Below are 24,259 nucleotides of genomic sequence, written 5' to 3' on the forward strand. Positions count from 1 at the left end.
CTGACCGCTGGGGGGCACGCGAGCCCCGAGGAGCCCGGCGGTGTCCGGCGGTATTTCGCTCCGACCGCCCCCCGCGGGGAGTGCGAGCTGCCGCCCGGTCTGCACCGCGGAACCGCCCGCTGGCACCGAGGAACGGGGCCGGCCCGGGGCGGCGGCTCAGCGGAGCGGCCCTTCTCCTCCTCCTCTTTGTACATAGCTGCAGCCGGGGGTCGTTTTTCCAGGGAAATTACTGCAGCAATAATAGCATCTTCAGCTGGCCCTTCCTCTCCTCCCAGCGGCTTTCTTTCCCTGAGGGCGTTTATGGGTCAGCGGGAGTCGCAGCTGCTAACGAGTGGGGCCGGGGTGCTCCGCTGGTCCTGCTGCAATGAGGACACGAGCTGACCCCCAGCATTGCATCTTTTGAGCAAATAGGAAGAGTTTAACGTTTATCCCGGTGTGGAGAGTGAATGCTGTCATAAATTGACCAATAAAACACAACTGTTACATCATAACCTTGGGAATTAATAGTTTGAAAGTTCTTATTTTATTCAGCGCTTCCATTGCCAGACCAGATCAAAGAATGTCCCTGGGAGTTTTATTTTAGGAACGTTTCTGGGCCGTTCACCTGCAGTGCTGCTCAGACCAACAGAACAGCAGTTCTTCCTTGCTGCTGCCCCAGGGTGCTCCCAGCAATGCAATGGGCACAGCCTGACCTTGCAGCGTCCCATCAGACCCACACCATGCTCACCAAGGCCTCCTCCTCCCACGGGGGTCCTGCCTGCAGCCATAGGAGCTCCCAGGGCCAGCGCAGGGTCCAAGGAGCACAGCAACATCAGAGCCAGGGCAAAGTCCACAGTGAGAAGTAAAATGCCATCACAATGCATGTGACTGCAGGTGGAGGAGCAGCTCTGCCTCCTGCACACAGCCGGGGCAGTGATGGCAGAGCAGCAGCAGGGCAGGGAGCTCTCCCACCAAACGTCCCCTGGGACTGGCGGCAGCAGGAGGAGCATCCCTGCCCACTGCCGTGCACCCCTGGCACACCGTGCTGTGCAGTGTGGTTGTGCAGTGTGCACCCAGCCCATCACATCCCTCCCTGCCCTGGGATGACCACGTTGCTGTGGCCAGATTGCTTTTGCCGCGTGGGAGGTGCTGCCCAGCCAGGGCATTGCCTTCCGTGAGCCTTTGTCTGCACCATCACGAATAATATCAAGGTGTTCTGCCAAGTTCCTTCCAGCAAACCTCTGATTTCATTCAAAGTGACAGGGGATCTGATTTATTATACTAACGAGCAGGCAATAAATAAACATGACCTGAGAGAATCCCAGGCCCACAATCCCATTCTTGTTCAGCTCCTTGGGGGAGATGAAAGGTTTCCTGCAATTTCCCAGTGCTGCCCAGAATCTCTCCTACCCGATCTGCCAAAACTTTCCGCTGCTGTCGAGCCTGGCATTTGATTGAATTGACAGAAGCGGCTTATTAATTGCACTAATGAGGGGCTGAGCAATATGGAGCAGTGGAGAGAGTCCAGTGTGGCTGATATAACACTCAAAGCTGCGCAGAGCATAAGGTCACCGCGTTGCCAGGCTACTGGCTGAGCTGCCTGGAAAAATAATATGCAAACCAGTAGGTGACTCTGGGAAAAATATTGCTCCGTAACTCACATAATTAATAGGACAGTGATGCTTTATTTTCTTAGGAAGAATATACAGCGGGAAGGTCTGGAGCTTGGTGCTGCAGCTCAGCGCATGGCAGCAGAGGGGCAGTGCTGGGTGAGCTCTGCTGATGGGGAACAGCAGCGGTGGATTTGCAGATTGAGCACAGATATGCAGGCCAGGCTGCAGAAAAAAGGTAGTGTGAAGGTGTCCAACGTGAACCACCCCAATGCGTGACCTGAGGGAGGCTGCAGATGGGTGGTAGTGTTGAGGAAGCTGTCCTGTGTTTGACCCGTACTCGTTTCTCAAATAGAGTTGCAGAGGGAGATGAACGGGGCTGATTAGAGAGGCAGCTTTGGCAGGAGGATGTTCTTGGGATCTCTGATCTCCTGAGACATTGGTTCCCGCTGGGAGTTCACCATACAGCCCCGAGGGTTTGTAGCAATAAACAGGAGTATTTTTGCTCCGGTAGGAAGGAAAAAGGAAGAAAAGGGACAAATACCGATCTTAATCTTTTACTTTGCATTCAACTTTAGAGCCCCCATTCAAGTTCTCCACATGGCACTCACCAGGGGAGCTCATCCTCATACCAAGACCGTTATCTGCACCAGGCCCTGCAGCACGAGCCCCCTGATTTGCAGCGACAGCTCTGCCTAAAGCAAACACCAAGGAAAACTCACTGCTTCCTCAACTCCTTTGGGGCTCACCTGGGCTCCAGAGAATGGCTCCTTCATCCCTGGGGTGCTGTGGGGGCTCACACAAGGGCAGGAGGTGTGGGGGAAAGGTTGTGGGCAGAGGAAGGGCAGCCTGACCGAGCACGAAGTGGGGGGGAGGGGATAGAACATGAGCCCACCTACCTGCCCTACGGCCCCTGCATCCCAGCTAGCCATCCCATCCCATCCCTGCCCCATCCATACCTGTCTTGCCCCACCCCTGCTCCATCCCTGCCCTATCCTCCCCATCCTCCCCATCCTTCCCATCCCCACCCTCTAGCTCCTGGTGGCCCCAGCCCTGCAGCCCCTCTCCACCCTGCCCTCTGAGGCAGTCATTTGAAAGCCTTTGTTTCTCTCCTCTGGAGGGAAATGGAGCTACGGATCAGGTTTCCAAGATGGAACAGCAATTTCTTCCCTTTTAAATTACCCCCATTTTGTTTCTCTTCCTAATCACCACTGGCTGGGCTCGCAGAGGCCACAAGCACTGAGCACTGCCTGCCAAGCCCAGGCCTCCAGCCCAGTGCTGTGCCATCCCTGTGCAGCAGGGCAGAGTGCAGGAGTTGTAGTGCTGGGAGCTTCAATTCTATTCCCACTGCAGCAGAGGTGAGAGCCCAGGTTTGCTGGTGCTCGGGGTGGACCGCGCTGCCACGCTCCTCTGCCTGGCTCCACTTGGCAGCTTGAAATTCACTTGGGAAAAAAAAAAAAAAAAAAAAATACTTAAAGAGACCAACAAATAACAAATAACAAGCCTGGCAGCCGGCCAGCGATTCAAAGGCTCCAAAAATGAACTAAATTTGCAGCTGGCCACGTTCCCTGTCCTGTCTTGGCAGCAGCGCTGCTGTCTGAACACCTGCCAAGGGCAGAGCGCTGCAGAGCGCTGCTCGGGCGCTGCGGGAGCACTGCTGGGTTTGGAGTGCTGGGGTTTGTGCTCCTGCTGGCTGCAGGGAGCAGGTGCTGGGCCAAGGAACGTGCCCTGCAGAGCTGTTTGCAAACAGCAGAGCTCAGCATGGCCACATCACCCTGCTCCTCTGCTCCGTGCGCTGGGCAGAGCAGCACTGCAGAGTGGCCAGGCGGTGCTGGGGCTGATGCTTGGGAGCTGCTGGGAGGGAGGCCTGGCTGCATGCAGGAGGCACAGGGAGCTGCTGTGAGGCCAGCACTCCACTAAAAAATTGGCTAAACTTGCTAATGCTGAGTGACACCAGGGCACGGGGAGCGGAGCTTGGACGGCACTGCTCAGCCCCCCATTCCGGGATGGTGTCATGCAAAGCAGTAATTGGATCCTGGGATTTGCTGAGTGATATCGTGGATTATTTCACAGCCGTCGTGTCCTGGGGTAATCTTGTTACGGTATTACACAGCCACGTGCATGCACAGCTCTGCAGTGCCCACGCAGGGATCTGCCCAGCGCCTTCGTGCCGAAGCATTGTCTGAAACCTCACAGAGGGATGGGAGGGGTGCAGGAACAGCAGCGAGCTGGGGCAGAAGCAGGCTGAGCAGCAGCTTCCTGCTGCAGGAGGTGCAGCCGAACCCCAACTGCTTCCTGCAGGTGTGGGATGGGGACGTGCAGCGCGGGGCACAAAGTCTGTGTTTCAGCGGGGGAGGGATGATCTTTGGTGCTTGTGCCCCAATGAACTTCCACCCACAAAATACGTATTTGTGCCTGGCAGCGGTGGGTTTAATCAAAAACAAGCTTCTGCTGTGTTTTTTTCGTTTGTTTATGCCCAGCTGAAACGCTGCAGCTGCAGCCAGCTCTCCCGCAGCAGATTTCCAGCAGGTTAACTTTGGACTGTGATGATAACGAATTATCTGTTAAATGCACATTGAAAGGGAAGCTAATGGAAGTGTGTCTGACATGTCTCTTACTGCTCCTGCTCCAGTTTTCTCTGGCTTTTTTTGTACCTGTTAATACACTTTGTCCTCTTTAGCCTGTAAAGCAGGGAAAGGGTAGCAGTGTCTTCATCCCAAGAGGGAGCACGACCTGCTTAGAAAGAAGGCAGGCTTTATTTATCCTGAAGTGGGGCTTGGGGAGTAGCAGCGATGTTTGTTGATCCACAGCTTATCAGCTGTTATTAGAGACAGACGATAACTCAGAACGAGCAGCTTGTGGGGCACATTTACCCCCATCTGCTTATGGGATATCTGGGATCTGTTTGAATGGTGGCTGCGGTTGTTCAAGGATCTTCTGCATCTCTGTGGGGCCAGCACATGCATGCACACAGCCAGATTCCTGCCACGGGCTGCTGTGCGGCTGTGACTGGGTCAAAAGACATTTTATGGGACACCCTCAGGTGAGAAAGCAGTTCTGGCTTGTCCATCAGAGTCATCAGATTGCTTTGCGTAACTTCTCTGCCTTCACAGCTCAACCGCAGGAGTTATGCTCAGCAAACACAAAGAGCACACGAAGAACGTGGGGCCGAATCGGGCAGCAAGCGATGGTTTTTATGGGTGCTTGGCAGTGTTTACAAGGGGTGTAATCTCAGGCTGTGCTGCTGTGCTGCCCGTGGCAGCACCACGCTATCTCAGACAGCAGCACTGCGCTGTCGGTGTTATTGTGGGAGCGTCTGCAGGAGTGCAGCTGAGCAGGGGATCTCAGAGCATGCGGGGAGCTGCAGGATGGCTGCACAGCAGCTTCTAGGGCTAAGAGTCACCTGCAGCCCTTTTGCTTCAGCAAAAGGCAAAGTCCCATCAGCCGCATGGGGCCAGGACTTCCTCCAGCGCTCAGTGTACTTTGGTGGTGCTGGACTTGGGTCTGTGTGTGCACAGGGAAAGGGCCTGACCTGCTTCACAAGGTGCCGGCCCTGGGGACAAGCACACAGCGCAGGGCCCCACCTCTCCCCCAATGGGCACAACCCTGCTCACACATCCCAGCAGCCCCAGGGTTGGGCAAACCAGCAGCTGCCATGCATGCAACATGCCATGCTGGGAACTCCTCTGCAGGGAATTTTCCTCCCAGTACACGCAGTTGAACAAAGCTGTTGGACGGAGGCTTTCCTGACATTGTCCATCTTGGCTCTTTGGGAAAGGAACAAGCGGGGTTTTGGAACAAGCAATCTGTGTATTTACACATGCACACAATAGTTCGTGTGCTCACTCGTGCTAAATGGGAGCAAAATGTGGCTGTCCCATTGCCAAACCCTGCCAGCAAGGGGAAGGCCAGGAGAGCATTGCTGATACTCACAACCGAGGGAGCTGCCAGCACGGTGGGGGCTTTCCTTCCATTGCTCACACCCACACAGCCAGGGGTGAGCAGTGGGGTGCTGAGACAGAGCTGCTCCACCCCACACCCAGTTGCTGCCATGCTGCTGCCAGTGAGCCACACTGGGGCACCCGGGTGGGCTGGCAGGGAACAGACACAGAGCAAAGTCTGTGCTGGGTCCCCATGGCCTCACTCAGCCTCAGAAGCTGGGCCACTCTCACTCCATGGGTGTGAATGTGTCTCCAGCAGCTCCGGAGCTGCTCCGCTTGTGTGCCCATAGGATTCTGCATCCCCTTGACCACTGTGGGGGAAATGAGCACATCCCTCACTCCTTGGCTGCTGCCTTCCCCTCCTGGCTGTCACACGGGCACAGGGCAGCCCTGGTCCCATCCTGGCAGAGAGAGTGTCTGCTGTGAGGACAGAACCAGCCCTGCTGCTGGCACGGGGCTGCAAGTGCTTTCCTCCTGCAGTGCTTTCCTCCTGCAGTGCTTTCCTCCTGCAGTGCCTTCCTCCTGCAGGTGCCTTCCTTCCCAAGGCTCCTGCCAGCCTGGCCACCCTTGCTCACCCCCATACAGGTAGCCAGCACTTCCCATATGGCACGGAAGGAGTAGGCTCCTCTCATCCACCCAGACCAGGAAATCCCAGCCCTCTGGCCCTTCCCAAGCTCCAGGTTTAAAAATACTTAAGGAAAATAATCCTCAGCCTCATTGAGGCCAAAGAAATTCTGGGCAGGTTTCAGAACAAACATTGGCGGCTGTGTTTTGTCTCCTCAGCTCCCACACTCCAGCCCTTGGCTGGGCACTCGATGCCTCCTGGGGACTCACACAGCAGTGAGGTCCACTGTGTTGGCAGTGCTGCCAGACAGGGCAGCCTCTGGTCTCATCCTGCTGTGTGTCCCGAGGCCCTGAGGTTTGTCCTCGGCTGCTTCAGAGCTCAGAGAGTGCACTGAGCAGAACTGAAATGATGCAGAACTGAAAATACCAAGTAACACACAGAGAAATCGGGCGTTGTGCAACATCCCAGGGAAACAGCTGCTGCAGCGTGGACTGGGGCTGGAGAACAGCCTGGAGCTCCAGATTTCCCCTGTAGTGAGACTGTCCTGAGATCACCATGTGAACATTTACCATCCTTGCTGGAACAGGACAGGAGCCAAAGGTGCAGGCAGTGGGGGCTGATATGAGCAGTGCCATCATGGCAATGGATGCTGTTGGCAGCAGCTGTGGGTCACACGAAAGTAACGCAGCCACTGTGGATGGGAGCAGAAGGGAGAGGACAAGGCAGTGCAATTGACACATGAAGTCATTTCATGTGGGATGTGTTTAAATGATTTGCAGAGCCCCCACCTCTTCCTCCCCACCCCGAGAACAGGAATAAAGCCATTAAAACAGAGTGTTCTGGGACAGCAAAATCCTGCTGGAGAGCACTGAGGCATGGCCAGGTCCCCCTGCTCTGCAGAACCAGACCCTGCACCGGTCAGACCAGTCTGGATGTCCCTGAGGCACTGACCCCAGTGTGAGGGGTTAGGAGTGAGGTGGGGCTGGAGTGGAGTGTCCCTCTGCAGCATCACCTGAGGATGGGTCCCTGTGCCCCACACCAGTGCAGTGCTGCATGGCTCTGCCATGTTCCAGCCCATGGTGTGATTCACCTCCAGGTGGGTTCTGATACCCTCTGAGCCCCTGCCACCCCCTGCAGGCAGGGAGAGCACCAGAGTGGGGACCTGTTGGGCAGCCAGCACTCAGGGAGCTGCAGTGGGAGCAGATGGGCAGCAATCTGCAGTAGGGCCAGCAGCCCCCGCAGCATGCAGAGGCCTTCCAAATCCCCATGGAGCCAGCACTGAAAGTACACCGAGCACCACCACCTCCCTCTGGCTGCAAGGACATCAAGGGAGGATGAACAGATGTGATTTCTTGTGCCAGATAAGCTTCTTGGCAAGAGGTGGCATGCTGGCATATGCTGTGCAGCAGCGGCCCCGGGAGAACAGCCTGAGCACATCGAGAGGTGAGGAATGGGCACAGATTGGAGGGGAACAGTGGGACCACACTGTGTATGATGTCCCTTAGTGTCCACTGTGCCACCTGCACGTGGCTGAGGATCTCTTACATCCAGGCTGCACACAGAGGAGAGCACCCTGCTCCCAGCCACGTGCATCACTGCGTGTGCAGCGTGAAGGTTGTGGCAACTGCAAGGATTTTCTATTGATCATGAGTGGCAATTTCAAACATTTTATCAACAAACAATTTCTTCCTAAGACACGTTATATTCTAAACAACGACAGCAGTTGTAGCACAGCCCTAAACAATGTCACGCCTTTGGCATCCATCAGAGGCAGAGCTGCTGCTCCCCAGGGACTGCCCAGACGCCTTCTCTTCCACAGCCATTGTCCCAGGGCTGCTGGGGTGGGTAACCTCAGGACCTGGAGGTGGGGTGAGAAGTGTGAGCCCAAAGATTCAGAAAACCTTCCCAAAGCCATCAGGAAGCTGATGGATATCTCAGAAGGACAGGCTTTCCCAGGAGATTTCCAATAATTCCTGGATTTGACTCCCGTTGTTGCCTCTCTTATCAAGCAGGACACGCATGCTGACAAAGGCGGGAGGGCTGAATTTGCAGCTGCTAGAGATATTAGTTCCAATGGAAACCAAAGCTAGTGATTATATTTTGAGGTTACTACAGGCCCTAAGTGTTTACAATGGGATACAGAAATCCTGAACTCGAATTGCTCTGCTGTGACCTCTCTCTGGAAGTGCATCAGCTGTACCAAATCTTAAACTCGATTAGCAACGAATGCAGCCAGTAGTGAGGACGGCAAGGCTGCTTATAGCTGCCACTAAAGGGCAGCTTTGTTGCCCAATATCCTGAAACAATATCCTGTTTTCCTCATGAGAAAAAAAAAAAAAAATTCCTGAAGGGATTAATACTAAATCCATCTTCTAAAGGAGGCGGAAGTGCAGCGGCTCTGAGCATGAAGGACTCCTTCCCTCCATCTACAAATGAAGGAGCATGGCAGCACCACCCCGCAGCCATCCCAGCTCACTGCTGCTCCCATCCTACGCCCAGGCAAAGCACTGCTTGGAAGTGAAGGCATTGCAGGAGTGGCACTTTGAGTCTGCTCCCAAATTCCCCGTCTTTAATCACTATTCATCTCTTGATGAGCGCAGACCTCTCCCTGCTCTCCGGGTTGCTCAGAGGTAGATGCAGCAGGAGAACCGTCCACCCACTCACTCGTTGGGTTGCATTGTCCTTTAGAAGTGGGTGAGTGAGGTTGCTCTGCTTCCAGAGGGTGCCCCCAGTCACGGAGTGCCCCGACATGCACAGCACACACCCATGCACACACTTGTGGGGGTGCAAAAGGGATCGCATGCTCCTGCTGCTGCTCCTAGTCCTGTAGCTGAGCTCTCCCCTTCATTCCCTGCCATGGCTGTGAGGTGAATTACACCATTACTTCTGCTTTAAAACAGAGCGTTCAGCACGCAACCCAGAACACAATTAACTTCATTAGGCTGCGGGAGAGAGCAGCTCCAGAAAAACATTCAGAGTAACAGTTATCTGTGCAGGATTTGTCACATGCGATGCGTCAGCGCTGCAGATCTGCATCCTGAGCTTGGGGAGCTCTGGTGCTGATGTAAGAACCTCACTTGTGTGCCATGCAGTGCCTTTCTGTGCCTGAACTGTGCAGCAGCTTTGTCTGGAGTGGGATGAAGACAGCAGTTGGACATCTCTGAACTGGGGAGACCTGCTGGTGGCCTGTCAGCACCTAAAGGGGCTGTAAGGAAGAAGGGGCCAGATTCTTCAGCAGGGTCTGTTGTGAAAGGATAAGGGGGAACGGTCTTAAACTGAGACAGGGGAGGTGTAGGTTAATTATTAGGAGGAAGTTTTTCACCCAGAGGGTGGTGAGGCACTGGAACAGGTTGCCCAAGGAGGCTGTGGATGCCCCATCCCTGCAGGCATTCAAGGCCAGGCTGGATGTGGCTCTGGGCAGCCTGGTCTGCTGGTTGGTGACCTGCACATAGCAGGGGTTGGAATTGGATGATCACTGTGGTCCTTTTCAACCCAGGCCATTCTAGGATTCTGTGATTCTATGATTCTATGATTCTATTATTCTATGATTTAGAGTGGATATAAGAAAAGTTCTTTATGCTGAGGGCATTGATGCCCTGGCACAAGTTGCCCACAGAGGTTGTGGTGCCTCGTCCCTGCAGACACCCAGGCTCAGGCTGGGGGCTCTGAGTGCTGAAGGAGCTGTGGATGTCCCCGTTCAGTGCAGGACCGGATGGTTTTTGGGGATTCCTTCCAACTCGAACCATTTTGTGACTCCACGAGGGCTGAGCCCGGCTCCATGTAGGCGCAGCGCTGGGCCCCTCCCCGCCAGCTCTGCCTGCTCCGAGCCCACGGATCCGGGCACAACATCTGTTTGGGCACAGAGCAGCGCAGCCGGCAGCGGGGGTTGCTCGAGTCCGCCATCCTCGCGGTTACGGGCCGCCTGCCAGCTCATGCTGGCGACAGCCAAAAACGTTCCGGTAGACGAGGGAAGCGCCGCAGCCCAACGGCACAAAGTCGGGCCGGGTGATGTCGGGCGAAGCACCGCCGCCAGGGGCCGCGGACGGCGCTTCCCGCGGACCCTCGCGGACCGAAGCGCGGTCCCAGCGCTCCCCCCGCCCGCCGTCGTGCCGCGCTTTCCGCCCGGGGCGGTACGTGCCGGGCCGCACGGGAGCCGCGGCCACGCGTGGGACGCTCCGCGCACGTGGCGCGAGAACGGAGGCGGTACCGCTGCCGGCCCACCCGCTGCCCCCGCCCCAAACGGAAGGCGCGGCCCCTCCGCCCTTATAGCGGCGGGGGGGGCCAGGGGAGGCGGCACTCGGCCGGCGGCGGCACGCGCAGGTAGGGCTCGGTACTGCGTTGGGCCCACGTGGCGGCGGGGGGATGGAGCTTAGAGCTGGGCAGGGGGCAGCGCGGTCCTTCCTGGGAGGTTTCGGGACTCCACGTGGCTGGAGGTGGGGATGGAGGATACGCGGGGAGGCGGCGGGACCTCGTGGCGGGAGCCTTAATGCTCCGGTTCCGGGGGACGCGCGGCCCCGAGCCCCGCCGTTGGGACGAGTGCGTGTCCGGTGCGCGCTGAGCTCCTGCATAACGTTGGGGGCCCTGCCCGGCTCCGCCGCGGGGATGCGGGGCTGAGCCGCGGCCGGTGGGCCTGGCGGTGGGCTGGGCTGGGATCCCCCGCCGCTTTGCGATGCTCTCGGCGCGGCCTGGGGAGCTGCTGGGACCTCGGCCGCGTGTTCGGGGTCGCACGCGTGCAGCGCCGGGTCGCGATCCGACGCCGCTCGGCGGGTCCGCTCCCGGTTCGCTGTGCCGTCGGAGTTGCCTGCCTTTGTGTTCCGTCACCTTTCCCATCGTAGTAATTCAGGCCTTGTGTTTTGTTTTTTTTTTTTTGGTCGCGGTCGGGCCCGCGTTCTGCTTTTTTCCCCCACGTGGAAGAACGGCGGGAGGCGGCGGTGACCTCCAGCGCCCCGCGAGGCGCTTTTGGGGCAGGCAGAGACGGGGGGCCCGCGCCGTCGATGTTACTTCCGAAGTGCTCCTGGCTGGGGGCCGTCAGAAACAAAGGTGGGCGCTGAGCGGAGCGCTCGGGACCCTCCTGTGCTGCGGCTGCATCCGCTCGATGTGGCGGCCCCGGGGTGGGCGATGCCCCGGTCGTGTTTTTGGTCGCTGAACGGGGAGGGTAAATCCGCTCCACCTTGCGCGCTCCAGATAGCGGGAATGGATGCGAGGCGATTAACCGAGTTCTGGATGGCTGATAAGAAAAAGCTCCTGCGGGAGCTGAGGCCCTGGGGGCCGCGTGGGGAGCGTGGGGCCCATCCTGTCCGCTCGGCTGCGGAGCCGTGCTCAGCCCGGGACCCACGCGTGGTTCCCCCCCGCAGGCGGTGAGGCTGGACCCCGGGTCCTGGCAGCCATAAGCAGAGGTTGCAGCGTTCTGCCTGCCCCAGGTCTGGGATTGCAGGAGGCACCGGGGAGCTGTGGGGCCCTGGCTCTCACCAATAAGCCTGATAACAGCTCAAGGTGTGGGGCTGCCCTGCTGCAGCAAGCCGGGCTGGGTGATATCCAGATAGAAAGACCACCATGGCCTGCTGCTGCTTGGGGCAACATGGCAGCCCTTGCCAGCATATAGGAATGTGTCCCCCCCCCCCCAGCACGTGTTGTGGGGTGTGGGGGAGCCTTTCTGTGGCCATATGGGTGGTGGGCAAAACACTGGGAAAGGCTGAGGTGCTCACAGTGCTGGGAATAGGCACAGTACATCTGTAAGGCACCCACCTGTGCCATAGGTGCTCTCGGTGTTCTTGGGCTTTAGTGTTGGGGAGCCTTTTAGATTCATCCCAAGGCACCTGAAATATGTTTTCGTATTCGTGGTGTTTGTTTTCTTGCTTTTCTGTATGCCTGAAGCCATTTTGTGGTGCGCAGGCATCCCTTTCTCATGTTAAGTGAGGTAACTTGGTGTGGGCCGTCCCTTGGATGCCTCTGCTCCAGGCTTTTCTGGCTATGGAGATGAGCAGGGCTGAAAAATGCTACTCTGGAGTGCTGCTGGGGTCAGGAACTCCCCAGACATCCTGGCCTCAAAGGAGCCTTCTCCATCTTCAGCTCATTCCTGCCTGGTAAATCTTCCAGCTACACACAGGCCTGGTGTTGGTGTGCTGTGAGCTTCCCTGCAGTGTCACAGCTGTGGCTGTATCCTGTCCTGCCCTCCAGGCAGAGGTGTGAGAGCATTATCTGCGCTGTGCCCACCAGGAGGTGTTTCCTAATCAAAAGGTGCCAGTGGTGCATCTGCTCTCACACTTGCCTTGATTTGTCTGGCAGCTGAGGTGGAAAATACCCGGAGACTTGTACAGGGCTGGAGGCTTGCGTGATTCCGTTCCATAGATCCTTCATGAGGAGTTGAAAAGTTGCACGTAGCCTAAGGGAGGCAAGTTGTATCCAAGCACTTCAGTGTTAATGTTGTAGTTTTATGACTTCTCCCACTTCCTTCGGTGGAATAAGCCCATAATAGCAACCTTTCTGATGAAGAAAGCAGGAGCCTCTTGCCATTATTGTCTGAATGACTCATTTTTGAAATGCTCCCTTCAAGCTACTGCTGTGTAATTGTGCTGCAGCCAAAGAAAGTTCGTGTGGGGCTGTAGTTGGTTCCCAAAACCACAGTCCTGCAGGTGGTGTCAGGTAATCTCCATCCACATAGCTGCAGCCGCCTCCTCTGTGCTTGGGAGGCTTTAAAGAGGGATGAGATGGATGTGGCTGAGAACAAAGGGGATGAGCTGCTGCCCTCAGGGAAGAGAGGGGTGGTTGTTTAGACCGAAACAGCTGTGGGGCTCTGAGATTCTGCAGCCCTACACAGTGAAACCTGGAGTGGCTGCGTCCTTGGCTGTGCGTATCGATGCCTAAATGAAAGAATGCTGGTGCTGCTTGGTACCGCATTTTTCTCATTCTGAGAATTTCTTGGCAAGGCACAGATCGTCTCTGAGGCATCTGTGAGTACTGCAGTGCTGAGGTTGATGTGTGGAGAGAAACATCTCTGCTCCTATTAAAGTGTGGTCTGTGCCTGGGGACCTGAGATTGAAACCTGCACGAGGAGATGCTGAGAGCCACAGCCCTCCTGGGATGGGGTTGGATGGCTGCAGGTGGGCTGGGGGCTGTGCTGTGCAGGGGAGTCCAGCAGGAGCTGTGCTATGGGGCCTTTACTGCTACCATCCTAGAGCTGTGGGTCAGAGGGATCTGGAGGAACTCTGCTTGAGTTGTGGCCATTGCCAGCATGTAATGTTATTAAAAAAAAAAAAAAAAAATCAGTCAGGGTTTTTTCCCTTGATCCCTCTGGTTGCTTGCTTAAGCTTGCTTCATGCTTTCTCATACTAGTAAGGCTCCTGGTCCTTGCTCAGACAGGCTGAGATCACTGGTGGTAATACCTGGAGACAGCAGCCTGGAATGGGTGCTTGTAATGGACTTCTTCTGGTGGGAGAAACTGGTACTTGTTTTCTTGTTTGTTTTGTTTTTCTGACAAACAACCTCAGAGTCCTGTTGCATCAGCTCCCTGCAGGCAGGAGGGCAGTGCTGATGGCTGCAGGCAGTGAGGAGCTGCCTGGATGGGGTCAAAGCACAGCGGTGCAACCTCCTCGTAGCCCACAGGTCAGGTGTGGCTGCTGTGTGGGGGATTATTATTTTCAGATCCCTACAATCTCTGTCCTCAGCCACTGTTTGTAGTGGGTGATGCTCAAGCAGAGCCCGTAGCCCTGCTGAGGTGAGCAATGGTGCTGCTGCACACCTCTGATCCTGCATTGCAGGCTGGGGCTTGTGCTGCTGTGGATCCAGCGCTGAGCAAAAGGTGAAGGCAGCAGCCACTGGCACCTCTGCTGAGGAGCACAAAGCCATGCCTTCTGGCATCTGCTTGTCTGCTTGCCAGGTCGGCAGACTGCAGCATGTCTGGGGCTCTGCTGGCCATCCTTGGGCAGAGGAGGGGTGCTGAGCAGGCTGTGCTGTGGCTGGTGAAGGAACCTTGAGCTCATCTGCGTGGGCTGCTGTCCTTGGGCAAACTTTACGTGCTACTGACCTCGCATCACCCTGGGAACAAATGCTTCAGCTGAGCAGGACCTCAATTGAGTATTGTTTTGGTGCAGAGTCCCTGCAAATACTGGGTCGTCACGTATGCCATGCACAGCCAGGTTAAAACCCTGCCTGGGGCACTCACTGGAATTACACCCCTATGCTTAATTCTGTAAATGTGCTTAAAACCAGTGGTAGCGGTGTCTCATTAGTTCATAACAATCTCTATTTGATCTTTTCTCCGGCCAGAAAATGTCCTGACTTGAAGCTGTGAGGTGTTACTTGCTCTCACCAGTTTGCAGTTGGTAGAAGCTCCATCTCTCCAGCGATAAGTATAAGCCTGAAACTCAGGGTGAGGACCTCTAAGGGGTGCTTGGGTTGTGCCCTGGATGCTGCCTGTCCATGGCAGGTGAGCAAGCTCTGCCACTGGGAAAGGCTTTAAAAGCCTCTGAGACAGCAGGTGTGAGAGGAATGTGTGCCTGGTGCAGTGAAATCCCCAGTGGCAGGGATGGATGTGAGGAGACAGGCAGGGATCTGCAGGGCCGGGGTGCTGCTTGTGGGAGAAACCCCTCCTGCCCTGAAAAAGAGCGTTGTGAGGTTACCTTTGTGAAGGGATTGCCCCAGAAATATTTTGCAGCATTTGCGGTGCTTTATAAATGTGAGCCTCTGTCTCTCTCCTCCGGAATCCTGCCAATCTGGGGCTTTAAAAAGCACAGCGATTTGCTGGGTTATGTAAGTAGAAGTCTTTAAAATCTTCCTGATCCAGGCACCTTCAAAGAAGAGACCACAGCAGCAATGTATAGGACGTGGGGGAGGGAAAGGACTGTAGTCTTCTCCAGGGTCTGTTCCCATTTGATGCAGTCTGGATTGCATAAAAAAAAAAACATAGCTGTTCCTGCCATTGCTGTGCAGGATGAGGGCTTGCTGTAGGCTACCTGTTCCTGCAGGTTTGTCAAGACTTCACAGGCTAGCAGATGTGATACTTCCAGTCATTACTTGGTCTCATCAGTCTTAATTACAGCGAGTATGGTTGCTTTGTTTCCTAATAGGGCAAACTGTAGCTGGCTGCCTGGCAGCTGTGAATATGATTTCCAAACACATCTTACATGTTGCTGCTCTTCCAAAACAGAACTGTAAATGTCATAACTGTTCATTTACTTTATATATTTTCTTTTGCAAAGGGGAGGGAAGCTTTCCCTTTGGACTGGCTGCCTTCTGTGTGCTTTTCTTCTCCCATTTGAAGCCTCCCTTTGATAGAAGTATTCTAAAACTGGCCTTCCTTAATGAGGTTTTGCAGTGAGTCAGGGCAAAATGCTGTGACATGCAGAGCTCGTGTAAACCCTCTGGCATCGAACTTTGGGGTTCTTGCTTAATGGTCTCCAACTTCAGTCCAAGGTATTTCACTATGCATTGGCACCACAAGAGAGGTTGTCTTGCTCTTCAAAAGTCTTTTATGGAAGGATGCCACCTGAGCAAGCATAGAAGAGGAATGAGCCCAGCCACAATGATTTTGGCACAGCTCAGCTGCTTGGGACTGATGGAAGATCTAAACCTGTGTTCCCCAAGGCCTCAGCAATATCCCCAGATGTTACTACCAGTGACCTCTATTTATGCTATCAACTGGTTTGTATTACTGAACAGTAGCTGGATTTTCTGTTACCAAAATTCAGTAGCCTCTCTTTTTCTTTTTTTTAGCCTTTCAGGCAAATCAAAGCTGTTAGATGATGCCTTAAAGCATCGCTGGGTGCTGTGAGAGCTCAGTGTGACTCAAAACCTAAGAGTGAGCTGCAGGCTGTGCAGCGTGGCTGGAGGTGATGTCAAACCCCAGTATTGCTATCAGTGTGTAACTTTAAGGGTGGGTTGCCTGTGTGGCCAGAGGGCAGAGTGTGTGGTGGCTGTTTGGGGTGAGCTGATGGGAATTGCTTAGAGGAACATCCTGTGAGTGATTCCTGTGACTGGAGGAGCCTGTGTGCTCATGACAGTCATGTGCTGTGCTGGAGCGTGGGTGAATTACCCTTCCAGCCAAAAAGATCCACGCCTGGCTCAGGCTAAACCAGTCTTAAAGGCTTAGGGCAGGCTCGGGTGCTGGGCTCCCTGTGGTGTGGGGCTGGCTGCCTCCTCCTGCCCGCCACCGCAGGCCTGCAGTTTGGCAGATGGAGCTGCAGGGCCGCGTGAGGCCTGGCCTGTGCTGTGAGGTGAAAGCGATCCGGGCACCCATGTGAGGGAGCTGGCTGCCAAGAGCACGGCAAAACGTGCCAGGTAGATGCTGGCATGAGAACGGCTGTGGATGCGATGGTAATCGCCGTGAGCCTGAGCGGACGTGTGCTATAAATAGGGCTCGTGGCACCTCTGTGCTGCTTCACATGGAGCTGTCGCTGCGTTGTGGTGTCACTTCCAGGAGCTCTTGTGCTCCATTGTGTCTCCAGGTGAAAGCCTGAGCTGGGAGATTGTATGAGAGGGTTTAGGTTGTGCTGGAGGAGCTTGATGTGCTCCTTCCTTCCCCTCTGTGCTCAGTGTGAGCAGTGCTTCAGCTCTGCCCTTCTCGGCTGTGGCATCTTGCTGTAGGGAACCCAGCTCTGAAAGCATCCTGAAATCTTCAGGGCCCCATGGGAGCTGCAGGGGCAGTTCCTGTTGTTTTGCATACGGTGGAACAACATGCGAGCAGCTGATTTGGTCGTGTTTCCTCTGTGGGATGGATTGTGCTGCTCTCTGCTGTCTGAACAGCCTTGTTTTCTCAAGTAACTGCAGCTTCAAGGTGTGTGCCAGCTGTGCAGGCTGTACAAGAGCTGTGGTGCTGGGGCTGCATGAGCAGCACCGTCCCAGCTGCGTTCCCTTGTGCTGGGAATGGCCTTTTTGGTCTCAGAGGAGGGGTTTAGCAGTGCTGGGATGCAGAGTGTCCTGGGAGGGCTGGAGCACCTCCCCCTCCCTGCCCCAGGGAAGGACAGAGCCCTGGCAGCATCCCACTGTTGTTGCTCACAGCTAAGTTTAGCCGCAGCCTGTGACCTTCTGGGACTGCAGGACTGATGGTGTGCTGTCTTGACACCTGCCTGCCTTTACATTGCAGAAAGCCCTGGCTTGTGCGCAGTTTTATCTGGTAGGTGTATATTTAAGAACATGGGGGGGGCTGCCCTGCTGTGGGCAGCCCTCTGTTGTATGGGGTGCTTGCTCTAGAGGACTTTGGGAGTCCCTTCCCTTCTTACTGATTCCCCATTTTGGGATTTCCCAGCTCTTCCTGCCCACCTGTGGGCTGCAGGATCCCCAGCACGCCTGCCCCTCACCTGCCTGTATGGAAGAACTCACTGTTGGCCAAAGCACTGGCATCTTCCTTACTTTCTGTGGGTAACAGATCAGAGAGGTGTGTGTGGATCTGCTGGGATACTGCTCATCAAATGAGAGCAAGTTTTAGGGTCTCCAGCTGTGCCGAGGTTCCCAGACCCCAGGCCTGATGGGTGCTGTATTGTGGGACCTAGCAGGGCACAGCCTGGTGCTGCTGTCAGAGCAGCCATTTGTGTGCCTTCTTTTTGTTGCTGTGTTCAGCTGCTCTTGTAAGATCACAGCTTGCCCTTTTCAGCTCATAATAGGATGTCATCTCTTAAATATGTACTTTATAAACACCTGCTTGCCAGTGCTTCTAAAGGCCACCAGTGATCTGAGCGTTTGATTTAAGATAACCTTCCAAGGCCTGCCTGCAAACCTGGGTTCTCCCCAGTGGAAGCAGCCTTCCTGGAGGGAGTTGGGGTGCTGGTGTGGCTGCCAGCTTCCTGTGCAGCATTGGGTTTGTTGGGTGCTGTGTTGACCTTGTGGATGGGGCCCTGCATAGCAGTGGAATGAGGTTACAGCATTCTGTACTCAGCTGAGATGATACTTTGTCCTTTGCAGATCTTTGAACCCCGACTGATCCATTGCCAGCCTCATTCAAGATGCCACCGGCCATTGGAGGCCCTGTGGGATACACTCCTCCTGAAGGAGGCTGGGGATGGGCTGTGGTCATCGGAGCCTTCATCTCCATTGGATTTTCCTATGCCTTTCCCAAATCCATCACTGTGTTCTTCAAAGAGATTGAGGTCATCTTCAACGCATCTAGCAGCAAAGTCTCATGGATTTCCTCTATCATGCTGGCTGTTATGTATGCAGGAGGTAAGAGAACTGAGGACAGCATTGCATGTGCTTTTGCATTGGAGTATGTAATGCTGAACCTCATTAATTGCATCTTGCTGTAGTGGCAACAGTCCTAACTTTTATCAAAGTTAGGATTTTCTCGTTACGTGAGAGCAAAATTTCTTCAGCAAGCTTGCTTGGAGTAGATTGCTCAAAGTTCTTATTCAGTGTCCAGAATGCAAAAGCTGGGTTAATCTGTCCTCTTCAGCAAAGCTGTAGGTAAATTCTTTCCGGGGTATTACAACTTGTGTAATTCTGCCCTTGTTCTTGTAACAGTGTGTGGCTGAGGATCTGTCTGCCCTCAGCACCTGCCAGAAGGCTGGGGAGAGTAGGTGTGCTGAGCACAGAAGCCCTGCTATAGGGTCTTTTCCTGGTTCAGGATGCTTAATTTTGGAATCCATTGAGCGCTGACTGCCTACCAGAATCTGTTCCCTTTTCTGGTCAGCTCTGACTACTGAAATGTGCACTGAAAACGGATGTAGTCTGCTCTTCCCCAGTGGTGCTGAGCAGTGCCTTAGACAGCTTGCGCTGTTTGGAGGTGGCAGCACGCACAGGAAGAGCAGAAACATGAGCAGAATAAAGCCAACTACTTAAAGTGAAACAGCTCCCCTCTCCTGTCCTTCAGAAACTGCTCGGAGTCTCCTAATCCCCAAGCTGTACATTTCATGCTTGCTTTTACACCAGCAAGTAGCAGGCAGTCTGTGCTCTGCTGGGGTTGTGTGTTCCAAGTCTTTGCATCTCCTGTCCCTAAGCCCTGGTGCCTTGTGCCAGCCTGCACATGCAGTTTTGCACCGGGTAAACTGGCTGAAAGGAGTTCTTACTGGGACCCTGCTGTTGTGTGTACTTCAGAGGCAAATCGGAGCTTGTGCTGCTGCCATCCCCAGCTGGCAGGGTGCCTGGTCTTATTTGCATTTGTGCATCAAAAGGAGCTGACGTTAACGGCCTGGCTGAGCATGAGGCTTTTCCTTTTGGGGAACAGACTCTGCTTTGTCCTTGCTTAGCAAGCGAGGCAATGGGCACATCTCTCTGCTCCAATGTTATAACAAGCTTGTAAACAGTGTAGCTGCCTTAATGAGGCTTGATTTGGGCCATTCCTTTTCCTAATGCACTGCGAACAGTCCCTCTGCGTGCCCCAGAACCTGTGATGCCTGCTGCTCCTTGGACTTGGAGTGACTTTTGCTTCTAATCCTGAAGACTCCCTTGTCCTGTGCCTCATGCTGATGCTGCCAGCTGCTCGTACTGAACAGTGCCCGTCGGATCCAGCAGCTCACTGGCTTTGCACCACTTGCTGTTACCTGCACACAGGTGGATGCATCCCTCTGGCCTGGTGGAGCACAGCTTCCTCCACTGCAGAAGCTGCAGTAGCAGCTGGGCTTCCCAAATGTTCTCCGGGCTTTGTTTAAACTAGGCAGAAAGGTCAAGTAGTGTCTGAGGACCCATGAATAACATGTTGACAACCTTGCTATCTGTTAATGGTAAAACTAGGTCTGTTAATATTCAATGGATGTTCATTCAGTTTATTTAAATACATCTTAGTATCTGTAGAGCATGCTTTGCAGTATCTAATCACTGTTTGCTTTGGATTAAAGCTCCTGATAATGAAGCACTTAAAAGGCGGTGTGCAGAGCGATTGGGCTGCTTCTGCTTCAGGGGGTAGCAGTGAAAACTTTGCCTCAATCTCCCTGGCATTGTGCGGGGGCCTTCCTTTCTGCAAGCCCTTGGTGCACTTTGCCCAGCACCCATCAAAGCTGCTGCTTCATGGCCTTGTCCTCCATCAGAAACATCATGTTGGATGCAGGCTGTCACCTTGTTATGCTTTGCCCAGCTCATGGGCCATGGTGGCTACAGAGTATGGGGCAGGGCCTTTGCCCTGGTCCTTGGGAAGCTGCAGGGCAGCTGGCAGCCTGACAGGTTCTGCATAGGCCATGGAAGGCTGCTTGCCCAGGGAAGTTGTGGCTTTCAACAGCTATAAACAGCTTCTGGGGCTCTGCAGGGCTGTAGTCCTTGGCACTTGCTAGAATCTTGCTTTTCCAGTTGGGATTTCAGCATGTGCTTTAACTAATGTCACCATTTCTTGTCTCCAGCTGTCTTTGGTCCATCAGTCCTTCCCTCTTATCCAGTTCCTTTGCTGGGTGAAGCGGCACTGTGCAGAAATGAAGCCTGTGACAGCAGGTTTCTGTGTGTATGTCTGCCTGGTCACTTGTGCAAAGGTAACCATGACAGTAACTCACCTCTGGGCATGTCTCCTTTGACTCTCCAGGTCCCATCAGCAGCATCCTGGTGAACAAGTATGGCAGCCGGCCCATCATGATCGTGGGTGGGTGCCTCTCGGGGTGTGGTTTGATTGCAGCCTCTTTCTGCAACACTGTGGAGGAGCTCTACTTCTGCGTGGGAGTCGTAGGGGGTAAGTGCAGCTGTGCTCTAATGGGATTGCAACTGAGAAGCCTTTCTCAGAGGAGCAACTTCTGTCTAGTAATTCTTAGGAAATGCTTACTATGAATTTGCGTAAGTCCCAATTCCCTTTATGTGCTCTAGTAAGAGGATGGCCCTGGTGATGCAATGCAGAAGGAATGTAAGTGCACAGGCGCTCATTCCCTTACTTAAAATAGAAAGCCTCCCATTATTCCTGTCTCAGGTTAGGGTTGTGCCACACTAGTAGAGGTAAGGTCTGTCAGGGGTCACAGCAGTTCTGTCTTTTCAGCTCTTCTAACTCATGCACACAGCTTGTCCTCCCAATTACCTCCACAATGGGTGTTGAGGTGCTGAGTATTGCTCATACAGGCTGAAGGTTAATACAGCTAAAGTGGTGCTACTGAACACAAAGAACTGAAGCCCTGATCTCTTGCTCCTCTTACTGAGCCCCTCTGTCATCGCTGTTGGCTTTTGGGGATGTAGAACTCTGAATCCTTCGTTTCTCCTCTTCAGGCCTTGGACTTGCATTTAACCTGAACCCTGCCTTAACCATGATTGGCAAGTATTTCTTCAAGAAGCGTCCCCTGGCGAATGGACTGGCTATGGCAGGCAGCCCTGTGTTCCTGTCGACCTTGGCACCTGTGAACCAGCTCTTCTTTGGCATATTTGGCTGGCGAGGGAGCTTCCTCATCCTCGGTGGTCTCCTGCTGAACTGCTGTGTTGCTGGGTCCCTCATGCGGCCAATTGGTCCCAAGCCAGACCAGCTGAAAAAAGAGCCCACTAAAGAGGTATTGCAGGAAGCTGGGAAAGCAGTGAAAAAAGGTGATGGTGATACTAGCACAGACCTCATCGGTGGGAAGACAAAGAAACAGAAGAGCACGCTTTTCCAGACGATCAACAAGTTCTTGGACCTGTCCCTCTTCACACACAGAGGCTTCCTGCTCTATCTCTCAGGCAATGTGATCATGTTCTTCGGGCTGTTCACTCCCTTGGTCTTCCTCAGCAATTATGCAAAGAGCAAGAAGATTGCCAACGAGTCTGCGGCCTTCTTGCTGTCCATCCTGGCCTTCGTAGACATGGTAGCCAGACCTTCCATGGGACTGGTGGCAAACACCAAGTGGATCCGACCGAGAGTCCAGTATTTCTTTGCCATCTCTGTGATTTACAATGGGGTGTGCCACCTCTTGGCCCCCATGTCCACCACCTACGCTGGGTTCTGCATTTATGCTGGCTTCTTTGGCTTTGCCTTTGGCTGGCTTAGCTCGGTGCTGTTTGAAACCCTGATGGACCTGGTGGGAGCGCAGAGGTTCTCCAGTGCTGTTGGCCTTGTGACCATTGTGGAGTGCTGCCCCGTGCTTCTGGGACCCCCTTTGCTCGGTAGGATGCCTCTGTGTGCTGCTTCTCCTTGTCTGGCATTGCTGTGGGGCTATGGGTCCCATCTGTGGGCATTGCTCTCTGTTCCTATGGGGCTCTGTGCCTGGGTGGAGGTGAGGGAGGGTGAGGAGCAGCAGCCCCAGACCTGCTGTGACATCTGGGGAAATGAGAGGTGGGCTGAGCCCTGGCATGAGCTGGGGGAGCAGAAGGAATAGGCCTGAAGCAGATGTGGTGGCTTGGGCTGCTCTCGGGAATGCTTCCTGAACCTCGAGCAGTTTCCAGGCAGCACTGGAGGTAGTCTTGCTAAACTGTCCCCTCTGTCCCATCAGGTAAGCTCAATGACATGTATGGTGACTACAAGTACACGTATTGGGCCTGTGGGATCATCCTCGTTGTCTCTGGGATCTACCTCTTCATTGGGATGGGCATCAACTACCGCCTGGTGGCAAAGGAGCAGAAGGCGGCGGAGGAGAAGACGAAGAACGAAGGGAAAGAGGAGGAGACCAACATCGATGAGGCTGAGAAACAGAAAGAAGCAAACAATGATGTGGCTACCTTGCCTCAGAAGAGCACAGAAGACGGTGTCAAAGAGGAGGAAAGCCACATGTGAGGGACTGGTTTTAATCCCAGGGTGTCGGGGGAAGCGCCGCTGTCCTGAAGCAGTGTCTGGGGAAATGCTCTGCTCGTGTTGGGCGGCTGTGAGAAGTGTTTAAACCAGGTGTTCATTTTTTAACCAGGCTCTGAACTGTCTTTCCATCTGTGTTCAACAAAGGTAACAGAGCTACATGCGCAGTATCCTCGCATGTTTGGGGTGGGGGTGGGGGAAGGGATGACTTTTTATATTCTGGCTTTTTAACAGTAACATGATTGTACTAATATGTGCCTTACAGTCTTCAAATCTAGCTGAATCTGAATGAGCCTTAACTCTACTCTAAGCCGTGCTTTAGCTCTGTATTCTGCTTGGGGAATGATGTGTGTGCGTTCGTGTGTATCTTTGGTGTTGATAAAAGCCATAAAAAGCAGGATACTGGGTTTGTTGGAGCATGATAGATGTCAGGGCTGAGCCCCAGATGAATCCTGCTTCACACGCTTCTTACTGCAGACGCTGGGCATGGGGGCAGTGGGTCTTCAGCTTCCATGCCAGATGCCTCCTGGCTCTGTTAGGTGGTCTTCAGGCATGCTTTGAAAACTTTTAGCTACTGTAGTTCTTTAAAATCCTTCCTTTTTGTAGTTTGGTTCTCATGGGATAAACAGGCTGGAGAAGGATGGCCACAGTTCATGTCAGGCAGCATCTCCTGTGTGGTCGCCCACTCTGGGCCTGAGCAAATCCTCCCCCAGCAAGGCATGACCTATGTGCTGGGGTCTGTGCCCACGGGTGGGGAACCTGGCACTGCTGAGGCAGAGACTCTTACCTGTGTAATAAGATGTAATATGAAATGTGTATGAGTGGAGCTCAGCTGGCACCACAGCAGGGCTTGGAGCAGGTGGCATCCCTTGGCCTCTCCACAGCAGATCCAGGACAGGCTTCTACCTGGAAGGCACCAGCCCAGCATCCTATCCAGCTGAGACAAGTGGGTTTGGATGCTTCATGCTTTGCAGAAGGGGCCAGATGAACCAGACTGCTGTAGACGCATCCCTGAGACAGGCATTCTGCTTTTCCTCTTTTATCTCTTAGAAAAACCTCTTTTACTTGCTTCTGTTCAACTTAAGATCATAAGGTGATGGATGCCTTACCGCTCTCATTTAGGACATGTAAAGGGGAGGAGAGAATTTGTAAGTATTTATTTTTTATTTTTTAGTGTTGGAAAATATCTCAATGTACGTGGAGCAGGTTCATGGCTCTCAAGTTATAGTACACGTTGATCAGAAATCTTGTGAGAGGCTGAGTATTTTTTTTCAAATAAACTTTTTTTACAATTATCCCTTTTATGTTTAACTCTTATTTCATGCTGACAGCATGTTCCAGGAACATGCCAAAGGATGTGCATTTGGGGAGATGAGTGGGGTTAAAGCAGCAGGCTGACCGGCCAGGTATGGTGCAGAGTACTTCCTTAGCAGGTTTTTTGTGTTGTGAGAGAGGAGGCAGGAAAGAAACTTGGTGCTTCCCTTTGAGGATGGCTGAGCCTTGGTATGCAGATCTCTTCCTGCAGCAAGAAGCTCCTTGGCCTGAAACTCCTGCCTGCAGGAGACAGTGCCTTTTCCCA

General features: G+C 54.0%; 1 protein-coding gene across 2 annotated transcripts; it reads left to right on the plus strand.

Annotated features, from left to right (window-relative positions):
- Positions 1 to 10,265: 10,265 nt before the first annotated feature.
- SLC16A1 (solute carrier family 16 member 1) lies at positions 10,266 to 23,975 on the plus strand. Of its 2 annotated transcripts, none has more exons than XM_031605814.2 (5): positions 10,266 to 10,415; positions 17,991 to 18,248; positions 20,530 to 20,673; positions 21,195 to 22,058; positions 22,385 to 23,975. In XM_031605814.2, the coding sequence occupies exons 2-5, from the start codon at positions 18,032 to 18,034 to the stop codon at positions 22,663 to 22,665; spliced, it is 1,506 nt and encodes a 501-aa protein (XP_031461674.1). In that variant the 5' UTR covers positions 10,266 to 10,415; positions 17,991 to 18,031; the 3' UTR covers positions 22,666 to 23,975. The 2 variants fall into 2 exon arrangements, with proteins under 2 accessions (XP_031461674.1, XP_031461675.1); XM_031605815.2 differs by lacking the exon at positions 10,266 to 10,415 and adding an exon at positions 16,814 to 17,205.
- Positions 23,976 to 24,259: the final 284 nt, after the last annotated feature.

The sequence above is a fragment of the Phasianus colchicus genome, chromosome 25 (assembly GCF_987193195.1).
Source record: "Phasianus colchicus chromosome 25, bPhaCol1.hap1.1, whole genome shotgun sequence".
Lineage (NCBI taxonomy): Eukaryota > Metazoa > Chordata > Aves > Galliformes > Phasianidae > Phasianus > Phasianus colchicus.

Bases quoted from the DNA above. Each gene is read 5' to 3' on its own strand.
- SLC16A1 (XM_031605814.2), top strand. From the start codon at position 18,032: ATGCCACCGGCCATTGGAGGCCCTGTGGGATACACTCCTCCTGAAGGA. The intron at 20,674-21,194 runs GTAAGTGCAGCT...TCTCCTCTTCAG, and splicing joins CTGCGTGGGAGTCGTAGGGG to GCCTTGGACTTGCATTTAAC. The intron at 22,059-22,384 runs GTAGGATGCCTC...CTGTCCCATCAG, and splicing joins TCTGGGACCCCCTTTGCTCG to GTAAGCTCAATGACATGTAT.